The 19,766-nt window shown below is 41.1% G+C and overlaps 1 protein-coding gene across 1 annotated transcript in view; it reads right to left on the bottom strand.

Moving 5' to 3' along the window:
- LOC138505078 (mucin-5B-like) overlaps nt 1-19,766 on the bottom strand; it is a 2,064,041-nt gene that overhangs the window by 2,003,456 nt on the left and 40,819 nt on the right. The window contains exon 2 of the mRNA XM_069625397.1: nt 7,793-7,896. Coding sequence (XP_069481498.1) covers nt 7,793-7,849 — 57 coding nt within the window. The 5' untranslated portion in view covers nt 7,850-7,896. The remainder of the gene's footprint in view (nt 1-7,792; nt 7,897-19,766) is intronic.

Raw genomic sequence — 19,766 nt, forward strand, 5'->3', positions numbered from 1 at the left:
CTAGGGCAGTGGGAGTGCTGCCCCTGCAGCAGCATGATCATCGTGTGTATTGCCCAAGAGTGGTAGTCTAGGCCGGCCCAGAGTGTGGCACGACCTGTGATTTGTATTCAAGCTTGGGGGCAGGGGCCCCTCAGTATGGCTCCAAGGTGGCCCCCCAAATTCTGTGCTACGCCACTGCAAGTTTACCCACTGTACTGAATTCAGGTGAATATTCAAGTATATTAAATTTAGGAGAATATTCAAGTATAGCCATTGTATTGAACCTAGCCACTGCATGTTATGTGATATATACCATGCACCGCTACCATCCAGGGGAAGTCTCCAGGTGCTCAGGTGGCTCTGCAAGAGAAGTGCATGGGGAGGTTAGTGAGAATAGGATGAGAGGATGGTTCAGAACCAGGAGGAACTGGCATCTGTGAGTGTTGTTTTGCATGTGGGAGTTGGTGCAGAAGACCCAGTGCGTTGTAACCCTATGGGGAAGACTCAGTGCCTTGGGTGTGTGCTAGTGTTTGTGTTGGTGTTATGGTGTTAGTGTGTTGTGTGATGTTGGGGTGGGTTGTGTGCACATGTTAGTGTCCATAAGGGATCCAGAGTCACTGGTGGCCGTAGCTCTAAGACGATCAGGTTTCTTGGTGTGTGCTTGCGTTGTTGACAGTTTTATGCACTATGTGAGGTGGTTCACTCTAGGTGTGCTTCCAGCATCTCAGAGATAGTGAGTGTGAACATAGAATTGATTCTTGGTGTGTTCATGTGTATTGTGGCTAGCCCAAGGTCTGGTGTCCCACAGTCTGGTGTAGTGGCGTTGGTTATGTTGGAGGAGCAGGAAGGAGAGGTGGGTTAGTAAGTCGGTTGGTTTGACTCTTTGGTTGCCGCTTGATGGCAACTGTCCATGTTCTTGGTTGTGGTTTGTCAGCCCATCTCGCCTCCTCTCTAGTTGTTGGTATGTGAAGTTATTGCTGCCGGTGTCCATTTGCGGTTGTCATTGCATGTTGAATAGCCAGGTTTTGAGTCGTTTCCTTTAGGTGCATTATAGACAATGTACAGACACTAGGTGCATATTTAAGCATAAATCACTGTATTGAACCTAGGCACATATTCAAGTATTGCCTCTATATTGAATTTAGGTGAATATTCAGGTATAGCCACGTATTGAACCGAGGTGCACATTTAAGTATAGCCCCTGTATTGTGTATTGAACTTGTAATAATTTTTTATTTTTTTTAAATATTTAGAAAATGCATTTGGTTTTTTATCTTAAACCTTGCATTTGTACTTCAATACAATTTGCACTAGAGTCTAATCTTTTCCGTTTATTGTTCCGTGTTGTGAACGTAGTTAACAGAGGTAATTTCTTCCCAAAAATGTACAATTGTGGCGACCATCTTTCTTTAGTTTCAAATTCGTGGAGAGCACTTAGGTATTTGCCACTAAATGCTAGTTGCTTCTGGTTGAGTGCCTCACATTCCATTATTACATGGTATATGGTTTCTATTTTCCCAGTCATTTTGCAAAATCTACAGTCTTTATTAGCAGCTTTATTTTGGATCCATTTTCCTAAGATTTTGCGGGTGGGAAGAATATTCAGCCTAAATCTCAGGAACATGTCGCAAATTCGATGATCTGGGTAAAGATTTAGATAGTGTGGTAATTGGTTGAGCGCTCTTGATTCTCCCTCACACTTTAAATTGAGCTTGTATCGATCTTTCATTTCTTGAGTCTCAATCCAATCAAGCCTTGCAGGCATCTTTTCGTCATTCCGTGGCCTTTGTGTCAGTGTCACAAGAGAGATGTGCTTTTCAATGCATATGTTCGTGGCTGTTTCTTTCCATTTTGTTAGTGCTGTGTTGTTGACCTTCAAATGGGAGGTTCTCATTATGTCCAGTGTAGGAATGATTTCTTCACTATTCAGCTTTCTATACAGATCAAGAGTTTTCCATGTGACTATTGACTGGAGAGATTGGAGGCCCAGCTCATAGCGTATCCGGGACATCGGAGTTGATTGTGGCAGGGCGAGGATTTTCCGCCAGTAGATTGCCTCGAGTTGCATCCATATTGATTGATCTATGTTGATCATCAATTTTCCTCCCTATGCTAGTATTGCAGTCATCTTTTTCTTGTAAAAGGCTAACACCGGCTTAAGTGAACATTTGCCAAATTTTATGTGGATCATCAGGCCCTGTCTTGCTAGGGCTTTTGCTTTAGATTTCATATTGTGATTTTGGGGGCCGTCAGACAGCTTCCAGCTACAAGGAAGAAAGGTAAACGCACACATGGTACAGTCACAGTGCAAGGTAAGTCTAGATCGGTGTATGATATGCTTCAGAGTGCTATAACAGTATAAAAGGGACATACATCAGAGAGGGTTATGACTTTTTTACGATTATTAAAATGTCATGCATTTCCACTGAGAAAAAACATGTCCCTATTAATAGAGTTTTGCAGTACATTTTCTTAAATTCTGCAAGTTATACAGTCTGCAGTGGGCAGTCAGTAAGTGCAGCAACCTTCCTGGTTTCCCTGCAGCCTGCAGCTTCCCCGCTGATAGGAGCTGCAGGCGTCACAACCGTTCTGGTTTATCTAGACTGGGCAGTTGTCCCACTAATCGGCACAAAGGGAATCTGTACATGACCCAGCATACAGAGAGCTCCCAGGAGAGGCCTGTGGCACTGCTGGTCTTGATGTTCCCTGAAGCCTGGACTCACAACCAGAGGCACTATGGCTACAAAATACTTGTACGAAGATCAAGACCTCGAAGATGGCTGCTGTTTTGCTTTGCTCTAGCCTTTCCATGAAGCACGAATGGTGGAGGAATCTGAGTACAGAGGGAGTAGGCCTGTGCCCCATCTGCTGGAAAATGCCTGGGGCAGGGAAATCACTGGTTGGAAATGCTGACCCATTTTTAGAAGTAGAAGAAGGTGACAGTCACCAAACACTATGGCATCCTCCTTCTTAAAAGCATAAGGTTGCACTGTAGCTAGAGCCACTCCTTAAAGGTACGCAATTCCCTATAGAAGGAAGGGAAAGGCCTTTATTACTCACTCTATAGCCATGTAGAAAGACCAGAGTGAGATTTCCGATGCATGATAGAAGTAGGAAGTGACTGTAAATCAAAAGACTTAGGAGGAGGTTCTTCACTTGATAGCATCCCCTTCATACAAATGCAAGTCATCGAAGAATCTGTTCATAGAAAACCCCATCCAGTGGTGACATTCTAAGACACACTGGGCCTCATTACAGATGTTGTGGTAAGGCAACAACAGCGCCGGTAGTGCTACCGGTGCCGTTGTTACCTCGCCGCAACATTCCGAGTATTCTTGCGGATGCCGCTCTGGAACACCTGGTCAGACCAGGAGTGCAGAGCGGCACCTGCGAGCAGTACCGGATGGGGGCAATGGCCCCGTTATTAATGGGGCTGTTGTTGCCATCCTCCCCATTCACACTGAGCCCTAGGGGGCTGAAATGGGCATGGGGAATCATTTTTACCGGCGCCCAAAAAAGGGCAATTACCGGGTCCGCCAAGGTCGGCTTGACCCGGTTATTGCCCTTTTCTGGGCGCCGGTAAAAAATCATTACCGGCGTCAGCCATGCCCATAAAAAGGGCACGGCTACCGCCAGGGTCGTAATGAGGCCCACTGCCTCAATCAAAACTGCTCCACAATCTAAAGCCCTTCCATTTTTCCAGTGGACACAGGGGGAAATGTCTTCTGAAACCATGCTTGGATTGGCCTATCTCTTTCCTGTATGACGGTTATCTGAGACTCCCCATCCACTCGAGGGAACAACTTGGATATGGCCTCATGTACTCAACAGTGTCATTTTTATAAGGTATTTCTTTTGCTCGTTTGCCTGCTTTTTGTAATCATGTTTTTGGCAATTGGACAATCACGCTTCCAGGTCGAGATTTGTGAATGCTGTGAAATAACATACAGCACTTTAGAATTTTTTTTTATTTTGAATTCCTTACACTAATACTTCTCAGGACTCTTTTTGTTTATGTGAAAGCAACTTGGTTTTCATGCAATGTAAGCACAAGTTACACAAAGAAATCAGCTGCAATTATTGACTCTTGCTAATCTGCACTAGTCACTTTATTTCATACAGCTGCATGCTTGTGTCAAATAATTACTGTAAGCACTTGATCATATCACGGTTTCTTTAGTTTTCTTTAGTTTCAGAACAGTAATACAATTGGTTTCTGTTTTAGGCTCATATCACTTTGAGTTATGGTTCTTGTAGTTATCTATGTATAATGGGGAAATAAGCCAAAATCATATTCTTTTTGTATAACCTGTTTTCATACAGATCTCATAAAATATATTATGGTTGGTTTATCTGGATTGTTACCTAAATTGCAAGTCCACTCTATAAAACAGATAAGTGTATCTTGCTGTACAAACAGAGCTGCAAAACAATTCCTTCAAATGCAGATTGAACGCTGATCCCTGTTTCAAAGCATAAACAAATTGTGTGATCTAGTCTAACTCAGTAAATCTCACTGTGCCTTGACTTGCAAAATCAATATTCTCTAGATGTGATGTACTGCATTTCATAGAGGGTATAATATTCAAAGAAGTCTTGCTCATGGTATATGCATGTTGGCTGCATTGTTTGTGCTGCCGTGCCCATTTGTTGTGGTAGTCCAACCCTGTCTGAAAATAAAGCAACTTGATGGCTTCATAGGTTGTTTTAACCACCAACACTGCCCTTGGCAAAAAGTTGGTAAGAGAGTGTTTTTAGATGATATGGAATGTGGAGCAAATCTAGAAATGTCTAAGAAACTGCTAATGGGCCTTCAGAATTAGCCGTAATAGGATATGGTGATCAGCTACATTATTTGTATACATTACAGAAGATTCAAATGAGAAAGACTAACTATAGGTTTCTCTGGGTTTACACATGGAAATTAAGAATCTTTCAGAAATGTGATTAATAATATAGAAGCAAAGCCATTTAGGTATGGCTTCCTAGAAATACAGCAGTATGGGTACTGACGGGTCTCCATTTTATGTGTCATTACACCTTTTTTCAAATTACACTGGATGTTATTTGCTCCAGATAAAACTAAATGTTTCACAAAGAATTTCTTAGGGATTACAAAAAAATGAAAGCGTGATAGAGCGTGAATCAGAATGTTTATTCATTTCATTCAACAATTAAACTAAGTTTTAATTTGTGCCACTTTTGAAGGTCTTAGTTTGTCTGTAATAAAATGAACTTTAAATAAGTTTTACAGATTTTATTACAATATAGAAACCATTGATGTACATGTAACAAAAAACACTGTATTTCACTGACCTTTGTTTAGTAAATGAATGATATACTATAAATTGAATCTTGCTTACATGTTCTTTATACCCAGAGTGTTCCTTGTAGTTTGAAATATTTCATGTACAATTTACCACCTTTTATCTGTCTATTACAAAAGGATAATATAACAAAAACCTCTAAAATTATTTCTAAAAAGATGTTTTGCTTTGTGTTCGGAATATTGAATAAGCTTCTTATTTATTTAGTGACATATCAGTAAATTCTTTCTTGAAAGGAGATTAAGTAAGTACCCTATTAAGAAGACGGGCCTTAGATCTACTGGCACAGAAAAATGAAACATGTTGGTCTTTGTCATTATTTTAGATTTTTGCCAGCAATTTCATATGGACATTAGGAATTACCATTATGAATTTAGTTAAGGGTGAAATCCTTATTTTGAAAGTGTGCCAAACTTTCTTTTTATAATTGAATTCAAATTGTGTCATCTAAATGAACATTTGAAGAATGAAATAATGTTTATTTTTAAAAAATGTAGTTGTTCACATATTTGTAATTGTAAGTGGGCTATTAGATACATTTTTATAGAAAGGTAATTTATTTTTCAAATCATTATTTTGTAAATTATGCTGAATAACAGGTGGGAATGTATTGTGTCATATTATTATACACCCTGAAATTTGGATATATATAAACAGTAACAACAATAAAAATCCAACTGACAAAATAAAATCATGCCTATAACATTCTCCTTATCATCTCTGCATATGATCTAAAAGCCATATGTGAGCAAATGGATCCATTAGAAACCTTTGGTAAAATTCAACTGGAATGTATAACCGGACATCTTAATACATAAGGCAGTTTAGGCTAATTACAGGAAGGGTGGGATGTCAACTTGTACTACACTTTGTTTTGGCATTTGTATTTAAGTCATTAGACTACATATATTCATTTGATACAATAGAATAACTAATGAAACTTCCTCCATAGCAATTTGGGCGATGAACAAAAACTAATATATCAGCAACTTGATCCTAGAATTGCACCAAACGTCCTGCACATTAGTAAATAGCCAAGAATAAAGAACACAATTTGCACCTATTAGTAAACAATTTCACATTTTAAAGTTTCTTTTCCCATTTTTTACTAAAATGTACCTGAATAAAATTTCTAATAGGAATATTTTATAAGTGTAAGATCAGCTTGTGCCACAATATTGAGTACTCATTTCAATTCGATGCCAGTTTCCTGCACATGCATGCTCCAAAATAGTGTTAAAGTACATGGTTCATTTGACAAATATCATGAACAAGATTGCATGCCTTGCATGGGGCCAAGATGCTATCTATTTGTATATGCATGTTATATTTTCTCTAAACACTGACCAGATGAGTAGGCTAAAGGGTACCAAAAAAAGGGCAATAAAGTTACAAATCTACAGTGAAAGATTGGAAGGCAGATATGTAGCTACCCAGCACAACCAGCTTGTAACAGCTCTGCATCCATTAGCAATATAGAAACAAAAGTACAAGACAAGCCATTCAGATGAGGGAAGGTGACTTCCACTAACACAACTTTGGCCAGTGGTCTGCACTTGCAAAATCTGAATGTCGGCATGAAAAAGTCAATGGCAGATGTTGCTCATGTTTTGTTGTGCTGTGGGTCACTAATGGCTGCATGGCATTAGTGTTGAGAGGGTAGGAATATGGCTAAAGCACTAGTGTGTATCCATATTCATTGACAAACCCACTACTGGCCAATTCAAACCCATGCTATTATAATTTGGCTGCACTATGTAGCGCTGTGTGACACATAGTGCCAAATCCCAATGACTCTTTGGCTCCATCTGTCTGCATGACATATGCAGTGCGAGTTTGAGGGTCTGAGCAGGAGGTACATGAGGGCAGCACTCTTTATTAAGTGTCTGAGCAGGTGGGCTGCAGCAAGAGTGATCTGCTTTGTGTGCCTGTTGCTAGAAAGACCTAGAAAACTCAATCTACAGAACATATGCAAATAAAGACAGGGCTAATCCAAGGGTTTTTGCCACATTAGGCACTATTCCATTATATCAACTCCTTCCTGACAATGGAGCAACATTTGCCCGCCGCTGGCACCATATACGGCTGCAAGTATTGCCTTATGAACAAAGTCCTTGGATTCAGGATAGACCTATTCCGTCTATTGACTTATGTGGAAAGGAATTTGTAAATAAAAGGAAAATGCAAGAATAATCATTAAATATTGGAATCTGCTGTCTGCGGAAGGAGGTGATGAGAAAATCTGAGTTTGCAGTTGTTTTTTATTTAATTCAAGCCTCAGTCATAGCTGCTAATAAGCAACCCGTTTGTGAGTCAGAGGAATTAATATTTGTAGAGACTGATCCTTTGTGAATAATAGAGGTGCATCCTGCTAGGAAGAGTGAGTGCATTGCCACATTATTTTATAACAGTGAAAGTAATGCATCACTTTGTACAATCAACACTACCCTTGATCCTTAAGGCGGAAACTAGGAAATAGGACTTACTTTTTGTCTGCATTTGTCTGGGAAAGGCAAAGACTCTTCGCAGGAGACATTGGGCATCTGGATTCTCTGAGAAGCCAAATACTGAATGCTATTCGGCGAGGCACCTGCAAGAAGCACATTTTCAATCAATTTCCATTGGTGAAAAATTGCAAATTCAGTATACTTCTCGATACGTAGATCAGACTGACCATTAATTTCTCACCTTTGCAGCACCACAGCTCTTCTTCACACCGTTGGCCAACCAAAACCCATGTAAACTCCAAAACTCTCACTCAAGTAATTCCCTCGTTTTGCTGCATTCCTACCTCGACACAACAGCCAGGTATGCTTATATTAACAGTATGATCAATCTCAAGACACCCCCTCCTTTGAAACCAAAAGAAATCACATGTATGCAATCCGCTTTTGTCTCCCCTCTGAGCTCAGGAGGGAGAGGGTAGAACAGCCCTCAACCGGGCTAATCCCATTCTCTGACACCAGTCCTGTTCTCAGGTGTGGGAACTGACAAGTGAGCCCTGCAGCCTCTGCCCCTCTTAGGGACTGTAGCTGAAAGTGCTCTGGGGGGAGGGTGGCAGAGAAACAGTGAACAAGTGGGACATGCATGCTGCTCCCACTAGCCTTACCATTTACAAGGTACTGTAAACAAGAGACAGGGCTTTCAATGTTGTTGAACAAGTCCTTCAACCCTCCCCCGCCACTCTCTTCGTACATAAGGTAAGGATATTTAACATCTGAAGAGTAACATTCTGAAACCCCTGACATAGGGGGGTCACTAATTTGGAAATAACTTCTGATGCAATGTGTAAACCCATGTCTAGGATTCCATAGGCAGAAATGGGAAATCCAGGTCTGTCAATACACTGTACAGTGCATACTCCACTTCATGTGGGTGTTTGTTCTCTTCTTAGTCTTTCACACATGGTAAAAGTAAATGTTAGCTACAATATGCTTTCTAATTATTAGTTATTATTTCTTTTTTTTGATTCTCCAAAATACACATTTTGCATTAAATTTTGCTCTGGCCACAGGCAGCTACCCATTGCCTAACATTCCCCAGTAGTTTTAGCCCTCAGCAAGTAATCTACACCTTAATCAGCATGCTGGTGTCCTCTTATCACCACCACATAACCTGGTCCATGCTGCAGCTAAGTATTCCTCAATGCCTACACTTATGCCTATCATCCATGACTCTATAAAACACAATTTTGATTCTTACCTATACCGCTTCTATTCGACTGGCTACCAGGTCTGCAAATTATCTTCTCCATGAACCCTTGCTGAGTACTGCTGTTGCCAGCTAAATGTCAACCATATCTAGTTTTAATATCTGCCTTTCAGGAAATTCCCTAACCGTCAGTATTCTCAGGCAAACATATCTCCGGTTACTTCCAACAAAAGTCTGTGCTAGAAAGCTGAATGCCAGGCTACCGGCAACATCACACTCTCAATGGGTTTCACAGGATCACTGAAGCCATGCACTGGTACGATGATGCAAGAAGTTGTTTGACAGGCTGAGCTCCTGGTTACAGAAAGGTGGCGCAGGTTAGGCCCAGAACATTTGCCCATCCGTTATGATCGGATAGTCAATAACATCTGTTCCCATGCCACTGTTCTAAAACAGTCCCTACCCTTGTGTAACTCCATCTTTCAGCAAACTCTTTGCTTCTGTTGCAGTGTAGGACTTTCAATCAGACGACACTTGGTTAAGATGATGTGACAACACACCCAGCAACAAATCACTAAAACCATATGCTTTCATTCAATTATGATCCCTCTCCAATAAAGAATTTTGTTAATTATTTGGAATACACATGTTCATGTAAATATTGCATTATATACTTTAAAATCAGTAAATACTTCACAACGCTATTGACATACATAGACTTTGAATGCCGTCTACAGTTCTATTCAGAGAAGAGAAAGAAAAGTCCAATTATTGTAATTCAAGTGTTGTGTCAATAGGAAAGGAAAATAATTGATCGTGTCTTGTCTGGAGAGGGGCTTGGTATTGCAAGCATTCCATCCTTGAGGTATTTTATATGTTTTAACGTTGAAATCCAATTTCCCCCTCTATTTTAATGCTTTAAAACAGCAAGGATTGTGTTGCTAGTTGGATTGGAATTGATTGCTTCTATTTTTTAAGCTTTTGCCAAAATTAAAGTTGTCTGGTCTGAAGAGGACTTGTTTGTTATCCCATCCCTGAAGTAGTTTGATGTATTGTACAAATAACTCTGATTTCCCCCCTCTTTTGTAATGCATTGAAACAGCAAGTGTTGGGGCTGTGAGTTGGATTGGAATTTTTTCATTCTACTTTTTGAGCTTTTGTCAAAAACGGAATTAGCGACTCAAGCAGCCTTCTTGTAGACCTCTCTCCCACAATCCCTTTGTGAAATCAAGGCTTCCTAGAGGCTCTGGAAGTCACCTGACCGTTTCTCCAGTCCCACTTCTGGAGTCCCAATCCGGTGCCGGGAGGTGTGAGCTGGCCTTCCGGAACGAAGGCCAACAGGAACAAAGGCTGATGCCTGTCTCAGCCTGTCTTTGCCTGAGTTTGCCTCTTGCCTGAACCCGGGCCTCTCCGGACCAGTAACCTGGACTTAAACTCAAGGTACTGTCGCACTACATACCTCGCTGTTACCTACTCTCACAGCCTCTCTCAGTGTCCTACTTCCTGGCTATGTTCATGCTTATGTGTCGCCGCTGACTCAAACGGCTTATTGTGCCATCCAAAAGTTGATGCACAAGTTGTACTACGCTTGCTCCCTAGCCTCTCACGTTTCAGTACTCAGCCACCTGTAAGCTACCTCCAGTCCGTTAGCATAGTCACTGCTCCCACAGCGCTACCTGCCTTTTCTATATATGTTCTGCATACTGATAGCTGCCTCTAGCCTGCCTGTACCGAGCCATATTATAACTTACTTTGATATCTAGATTGCACCCAGCCTGATATTCGTATCCAATTTGCCTGTATTCAGTCATCTTTATCATGTACTCTGATATCTAAAATTGTATCTAGCCTGATATTCGCAACTAGCCTGCCTGTACTATACAACTTAAAGTGCACTTTACATCCATATTGTTCCTAGCTTGCTAGTAGCATCCAGCCTGCTTGTACTGAGCCAGCTAGCAGGTACTCTCTAAATCCAGGTAAACAAATTATCATTGCCCATAATAGGATAGCCAGACCACTTCTATACATCGCCTCTACCTTCATATTAGCAGCACTATCATTGAGCTTAGCTACCAAAGTCAACATATTGTTCCACTGCACTAGGTCCCTCCACCTCTCCTACCCCATCATGCCTGACACACATCAAATCACAGGACCTATAGTAAACCAGCATCAATAAGATACTATCTTACATAGGCCATGTGGCAGCACGGAAAGAAACCAAAGACTATGCGCGCGTCTGTCTAAATTGTATGAGCTACCAGCAAAGAAAATTGAACAACTCCATCTCCATAAAAAAACACTCACCCTTGATGGTAACTGCAGAGTGCATTAGTAAATATTGCAACCCCAAAAGACCCACTCAAAACTGCACTAAACCTGTCGCCATAGATAAACGCAGCACCTTGCACTCTAACACTGAAAGCCACAAACACCTTCTCAAAGGTGCGCTTATAAACGCCAGATCTCTAGTTGCACACGCAACAGAGATCTCAGATATCATTCACACAGACAACCTCGATTTCCTGGCTATGTCAGAATCGTGGCTGCATGACGCGGCTGGCCCTGCCCTTTCATTAGCAGTTCCCGATAATTATACAATATTACGAGCAGACAGGTGGGGGATCTAGCATTCATAGCTAAAATCAGTCTAGACATTAGAAATATCTCAACCCCAACTATGAAATCCCGCAAATGTCTCACAGTCAAACTTGCCACCGCCAGCTCCCAAACATTAAACCTCTTCCTCATCTATAGGCCCCCAGGCCTATTAAACCTCTTCACTGAGGATATCTCAACTACTCTATCCAATAACTTAAAAAATACTTCCCAAACAATAGTGCCAGGTGACTTCAACCTGGGCTATAATGACATCAAAGATACGCAGACTACAGCTACTGCCTTGATCTTAAAAGAGCTGGGATTTTCCCAGAAAGTTATCCTTCCTACTCGTAACAAAGGTCGAATCCTTGACTGGATAGCGAACACAACTGTGAAGTTACCATCACAGATACTGTACCACAGATCTGGTCTGACCACCATCTGCTACTATTCACAGCAGCTACGAACTCTGCCACGGCCCAGTCCTCACTTGTCCCACCTATGCCCACGAGGAATAAAAAACTTATGACAGTGGAAAAACTGTTACCCATTATATTACCGCAACTAAACCTGATCCCAGACAATATGGATCCCAACGTGTTAGTCGAACAATTTAATGAAACTATCAATACAGCCCTCGACCACATAGCTCCGCTCAAACTTCGGAACAGTAAACCGAAAAAACATCTTAACTCATGGTTCACCCCTCACCTAAAAAATCTTAGGCTAACTAAAAGAAAGCTTGAAACTATTTGGAGACTCTCTCCTTCAGCCGAAAATAAACACAACCTAGCCATGGCATCATCCCAATATAAGAAAGACATCCTACTAGCCAAACAGGAAACGTATAATACTAGAATATCTCAATCTAAATCTAGTGTCAGAGAATTGTTTAGCATTCCGAAAGAACTGGAAACACTGATTGTTCCCCAAGAAAACTGCACCAAGGACAAAAAATGGTGCTCTAGCATACAGTCTGCCCTCACAAACAAAGTAGCTAACCTGCAAACTAAAATTGCCCTAAAAAAAGCATCCCTAACGCCTCACATCCCGCTGACTATAACACCACCACCAAATCCCAAACAAGAATCGCGCTTCTGCTTCTCTAAGGTATCAACCATTGAGGTAGAAAAAGTTATTCTGGGACTTAAACCCTCCAACTGTAAAGGCGATCAATGCCCTGCCCAACTGATTAAGGATGCGGCAAGAGAATTATCGCCATTCATTACTAAACTCATCAATTCATCCTTTACCACAGGCACTGTACCAAACAACCTAAGAGTCCTGGGTACTGCCACTTTTAAAGAAGCAAACCCTCGACCCGGCCATTCCCACTAACTTCAGGCCATTACTAGAGTGCCCTTTCTTCTAAAAATCCTAGACAAAGTGGCATACATGCAAATACAAAACTTCCTTGAATCTAACCATCTACTCGGAACCCGCCAATCCGGTTTCCGCCCGCTACATGGGACTGAGACAGCCTTAATCGATCCTAAGGCCCAAATAAATCTGTGCAGAGACAATGGCCAAGCAGCGCTACTCCTCCTGTTAGACCTCTCTGCTGCATTTGATTTAGTTGACCACACAGTCCTATGTAGCCATGTAGACTCGGCAACCCACTTCTCTAAAGAGGCCATAATCTGGATCAAATCATTCCTGAGTAACCGAACCTTGAGAGTCTTCTCTCCATCAGCCTCGGCTGACCTGATCCCTATAACTTGTGGTGTACCACAAAGTACACGTATTCACAAAGCCCCTCTTTGATGAAATGGATCATCTGGGTATTGTCTACACGAATTACGCAGACGATACCCAGATCCTCCTTCCGCTTTCAGGAGACTACGCCAAGGATCTGGCCCTAGTGAACAGAATATACAGCATCTTTCAGGCATGGATGGCCACACATGGTCTATGCCTGAACGATGACAAAACAGAGCTCATTATCCTAGGCACCCCAGCATACATATCTAAACACAGCCTGGACTATGCCAATTTCATTATTGATGGGAATAACATAAAAGTAGCTAAGGAAGTAAAGACCCTAGGTTTTTACTTAGATGCCACCTTGAACTTTGCTAAACAAGTTAACTCTCTAGCCTCAGCTTCTGCATACACATGCAAACTTATCAGAGATAGCAAACAATTCCTCTCTACAGACAGTTGCATCACGCTTGCCAGAGCCCTCATACTTTCCAAACTGGATTATTGCAATGGACTATACATTGGGGCTAATAAACAGACCATCCATAAAATTCAGGTCCTCCAGAATAATGCCTTAAGAGCAGCTCTTAAGATTAACAGGAATGAGCATATTTCATCGGCAAGAAGAGAATACAAATGGCTATCCACCTCAGCCAAAATTCAACTCAAAATTGCCTCCCTCCCTCATAAGTGTCGCAACAACAAAGCACCCCACTACCTCAAGGATAGGCTACATATAAGAACCTCGACCAGACCCATAAGAACAACTAACGCAAACTGCCTACAAGTCCCACGGTTCAAACTTGCTACTATAGGAGGACGCAGCTTCCCAGTCAAGGCTGCGCAGCTGTGGAACTCCCTACCCCATGGCATTAGAGAACCACAGCCCTTTGTGAACTTCAGACAGAACCTGACCAACTGGTTGAGAGCAAATGACATCTAACCACTCTGATATGATGGTATCCGCTGACGCACTTACCTGAAGTCTTACGTGTACCCTATTACTAGCCTTTTCCTGCAATGCAATGTTCCTGATGTATGTATAATATTATTGTGTCTTTTATTATTGTGTATCTGATATCGTTGCCTTGTATATCTGATTTCACTGCCTTGTATATATATCTGTCTTTACTGTAACCTTGTGTACCTGAAATCACTGCCTGTATATATCTGCCTTTACTGCAATTTGCCTGATGCCCCTGCACTATCCTATTTAACTTGTACCTGAAACTAAGCTGTGCATATTCTTGTTTTCTGCGCCCTGATGCTCCAGGGTCTGGCGCGCTCTATAAATAATAAACTAAACTAAACTTCTAGAGTAAGTGTAAGACAGCATTGCTTGGGCAAAGGGCAAAGGCTAACAGACCTGCAGTTTGCCAGTTCACTTGGCGCCCTAGCCTTGCTCTGCAACATCCTACACTCTGATCCATGGGACCACACAGCATAAAGGTAAGCCAAGGTGCCGCAAATAATTTACTGCTGTGATATTTGACCACTTTGATAGCTGGCCATTTTGAGAATTTGCCACTTTTATAGTTTGCCACTGTAACATTTTGGCACTTTAATAATGTACCTTTGCCATTGTGATGTTTTGCCATTTTGATAATGTATCACTGTGATATTTTTCCACTATGATAGTTTGCCACTGTAATATTCTGCTACTTTGACAGCTTGCCATTTTGAGATTTTTGTCAATTTGACTTTTTTTCACTGCAATACTTTGATATAGTTTGCCATTTTGATAAATTGGAGCTGAGATACTTGACCACTTAATTTGCTGCATTGACATTTCACCAATGTGATATTTAGCCACTTTGATAATAAACAACTATGTTATTGCCCACTTTGATAGTGTACCATTGTGATATTTGGCACTTTGATATTTTACTGAGCTATTTTGCCACTTTGCTTATTTACCTCTGCAATATTTCCCACTTTGATGGTTTGTCACTGTGATAAATGTCACTATGATAGTTTACCATAGTGATATTTTGCCACTTTGATGATTTGCCACTGGAAATGTTTGCCAATGGATACTTGCCCACTGTGATATTGTGCAACTACAATGATTTATCATTTGGTAATTTGTCACGGGGATACTTCCAACTTGAATAGTTTGCCACTGGAATATTAGGTTACTGGGATACTTCACTGCTTTGATTATTTACCACTATGATATTGTGCAACTAACAAAATCTAACATGGGTTAATTTACCACTGCATACTTTGATATTTTACCACTGGGATACTTTGCCAATTTGATACTTTGCCACTTTGAAAATGTGTCACTTGTATTTCTTTGGTAGGTGTTCCACTGAGATACCCCTGATTCCAATACTCACTCCCTGTACTACCCTATTGTCCTAGAATAACTCCTTCCTCAAGGCTCCCCAACATATCCACTCTGAGATTAACCCACTGTTGACAAGCCAAATCGCCACACAAACTGCTACAATTGGTAAACTAAACCTCAATATAGTATAATCAGTTCCCTGATAACAACTTAAACACAAGTCCCTCCGAAGAACAAAGACAGTTCCCTTACACTTTAAAACACACAGAAGGCAGCCCTCTCATATCACATCTTCCCATAAGCCAACCACACAAACCACAACAAATGCAACCAAGGGGGAATCGACCCAACCCCTTATAGATAAGTAACACCTGTAAAACAAGACAATTCACTGCAATATTATTGATGCCTCCTTAATGTCAAAATATTGCACAGAGATGAACAAGCCCCTAAGCGAAGGGTGACTAGGCATGCTTTTCCTCACAAATCCCTGCCTAATGGATGACTTTAAGGTAGTTGCACAAGAATAACTCCCTAGCAACTTCAAACTCTGACAAGCCAACTGAAAAGGAAACAAGGAGACCTAGCTGTAGCTTATTATATATAAAAAAAAACTAGGAATCACAGTAGCACCATGGCTAAACATCCCAGACTGTGAATTACTTTTCATCCACGGAGCAGCGGACCAACCACCCAATCTATCCTTCCTACTCACTTACATATAACCCACATAAAACCCAACTTTCAAAGAGAAACGTGCAGACAGTATAATTACCATCGCATTGGAACACGAGCATCTGGTCATACTAGGATACATTAACATCTGGTTCGAAGAGGAGAATAGCAACTCCGCCAAATCATTAACTTCACACCTAGTCAGTATACACCTACAACGAAGGGTGAAGAGACAACCCACACTGCCGGACACATATTGAACATAACACTCGGCCAAAAAACTCTAAATACAACTGCTCCCCAGTACACATTGTCTGGTGCGACGTGACCACCTTATGATTCCTTTTGTTATTCATGATCCAGTGCGCGTATGTGCTTCCCATCAAAATCAAGCTCCAAGCAAGAAAAAAAAATCAAAATCCCTCAAAATAGCAAAACTCAGAACCATTTTGGAATACACAAAACCACACAACTTTCTCCTGGACACACTCCAACCTAAAGAAATAATGGTGACACTCTGGAAATTGATCATACAAATCCCAGATTCCGTAGCAGTGAAGAAACTCTTAACCTGCTTTCAAAAGAAACTAGCCGCAAGATGGTTTATCCACCACATCTTTGAAGAAACAGACAACCCAACCAACTACTGGTCAATATCAAACATCCCTTACCGGACAAACCACTAGAAACTTACGTATGTGGACACATTCTAACACATGTGGAAAGCAATAATCTACTAGACCAGACACAAGTCGGTTTTAGACCTATGAGACGAACTGAATCAGCACTACTCTTTACCTGGAATGACTCCAACACCACCTGCGCAATGAGACTATTAGACTTTTCAGTAGCACAGTCAACCATGCAACGCTCATCAAAAGAATAGAACTAAGAAGGCTAAGCAACATTGTGCTACAACGGGTGAAATCCTTACTGACAGAAACAATGGGAGCCACCTTTTGACCCCCTTTCAGCTCTACCACAAGCATACTCACATGTGGGGTTCCACAGGGCTCATCCCTTTCACCACTAGTCTTCAACTTGTACATGACTTTTCTCATGAAACTCAACAAACAACATGGGCTTACATGCTACAACTACGCAGACGAGCCTGAAATCATCAACAAGATCACCACCAGCAAAGACATAGACCAACCCCTGTCAATTGCCTCTCACAAATGAATGCATGGATGAGCCACAACAACCCTAAACTCAATCCAGACTCAATTGAAATCATGATAATGCCCTTCTATCCAACCACCGGTCTACGTAAATGCAAACAAGACCAGAACCCTTGAAAGTGGTTACAAATCTAAGAAATCTGATGGACAATAAGCTAACACTTCAACCTCAATTTAACACAGTATTAAATAAATGCTTCTTCCGTCCTTTGATCTGTCAGGTAGCTATTACCCTTTCACACTTTTCCACATAGAACGCTTACCATTATCTCACTTGTCATGTCAAGAAAAGTAATTGCCAACAGCATTTATCTTGGCATAACTGACTGACCACCTCACCAAAATACTACAATGAACCCAGAAAGCAGCAGCAAGACTCCTTATTAGACTCAACAAAAGAGAACACATCAGCACAGCGCACAGCATATGCCAGCATCAGGATCTTACATTTGTGATCAGTCAAGAAAAATATCTATTTCAAAACACCCTGCATTGTTCAAAGTGCAATTCACAGCCAACGAGGAGAATTCACACAAGAAAAACACTCCACCTACAGATCAAACAGAACCCTGAGATCTAGCAACGGCATAAGCCTTAAGCTAAAACATTATTTGAAAATGAAATACAGTGGATCAGCATTTTCAAACATCTCAACAAAACTCTGGAGCTCCCCCATCTCCCAAGGGAATTTGCACAACAGAGGAAATCCTGACCTTTAGGAAATCAGTTGAAACACGGCTGTTAAATATGCTTGGCTAACCCGCAAGCCATGGGCCATTGTCAAAGAGAGACCAAACATAACTGACCACAGCACACTGGGTTTCAGTTACCCAACAGGTCACATTCCTGACTGCAACTTAACCTGATGCCATGAGGATTTAATAATTTTTCCCCCACTAACACATACTTAAACCCTCCATACTTCTGCAAACATACCACACACAAACCTATGCCACACACACATACAACACCTACAACACCCCCCACACTGACACTAAACTGCAAACTCTGCACCTCCTCCAATAGCTCAAACAATCTCAACATGGCCAATGTATCCTTACGCCACGGGTAAACAATGCCTTCCATATGGACGCAAATCCCTTGCATGCCCATCAACCCATCCACCAAGAAGCAAACCCACAAAAAGTTACTGTTTTCTCCAAACTGAAACTACCAACACCATAACAAAAGCTATTGTGCACTCCTTATGCTTCCCCTCTCCTCCCACTAACAACTGACCCCTATCTTATTTTCAGATCTACAAGAGTTCCTTGAGACCGTTCAAATGGCAGTGGTGTATGGAATAAATCAAACTAAAATGGTTAAATATCTTTATAATGAATCACTTTATAACAAATGCACATATAATGAAAATTAGATAACAACAAAACATAAGGACATTTATTTTCTTATTTCTTTGGGGGCCCCCCAAACTCCTGTTTTCCACCCCTAAAAACCCACCCCAACTGTTTCCCCACAAGATATAGCCCTTTACCCCACCCCCACATACATTTTCGTTATATGATATTCGTTAAATAGTCATTCGATATAAAGACTGTATACCACTAAAATACCATAACATAACATAAAAATGCCAATACTACTTTAAAACAGACACACAATTGAAACTACGGTTTTGTAGTGTAAACATGAATAACACGCCATTTTCCCCAAACATGTGTGTTTAGAAATGGTGTGTAAGCAAAGTATGAATGGTGGATCAGGGGCATTGATGAAGGAATTGCTCAGTTCACTGTTTACGGAACAAATTAGACAGGCCAACAGTGAATTTAGACTTTCTGTCCTATCCCTTTGCTCTCACAAACCCTTTTAAAAACAGAGTACCATGCATCAGGTAAACCACTTTAACTCTAAATATGTTTTCCAGGGAGAGGTATGTACACAGTTCACAATGAAACCTGCATTTTCAGCATTAGCTGGTGGGATTTGTTTTATTGTGAGTGTCTTTTTTCTATTATAGCTATTATATGAGGCACCTTAAGTATGCATCCAGCAAGAGGTAAGCATTTAGCCTGCACATGTTTTGATGGCAAAGCCTACAACCAGCGAACAAGCTCAGTATGAAAGAGTGATCTGCTGCACCTCTAGGAAGGATTCTAATGTGGTGCACCCTTTCTCATCCTGCCTTCACCGTACATACACATACATATACATATACATATATACCTACATCAATCCTAAAGAAGGAGTGTTCCACAGAGAATTAGAAAACTGCTCATCCCAGAGGTTGCTTTCCATCAGGAGATTCCAAAGTGAGATGTATTTGTCAAATCTTTCCAGTCCCAATTGTGATGCTCTTACCCCACTCAGAATGTGTCTGATAATTGCCTTACC

Source organism: Ambystoma mexicanum, chromosome 11, assembly GCF_040938575.1.
Source record: "Ambystoma mexicanum isolate Mex_15411 chromosome 11, UKY_AmexF1_1, whole genome shotgun sequence".
In the NCBI taxonomy this organism is placed as follows: Eukaryota; Metazoa; Chordata; class Amphibia; order Caudata; family Ambystomatidae; genus Ambystoma; species Ambystoma mexicanum.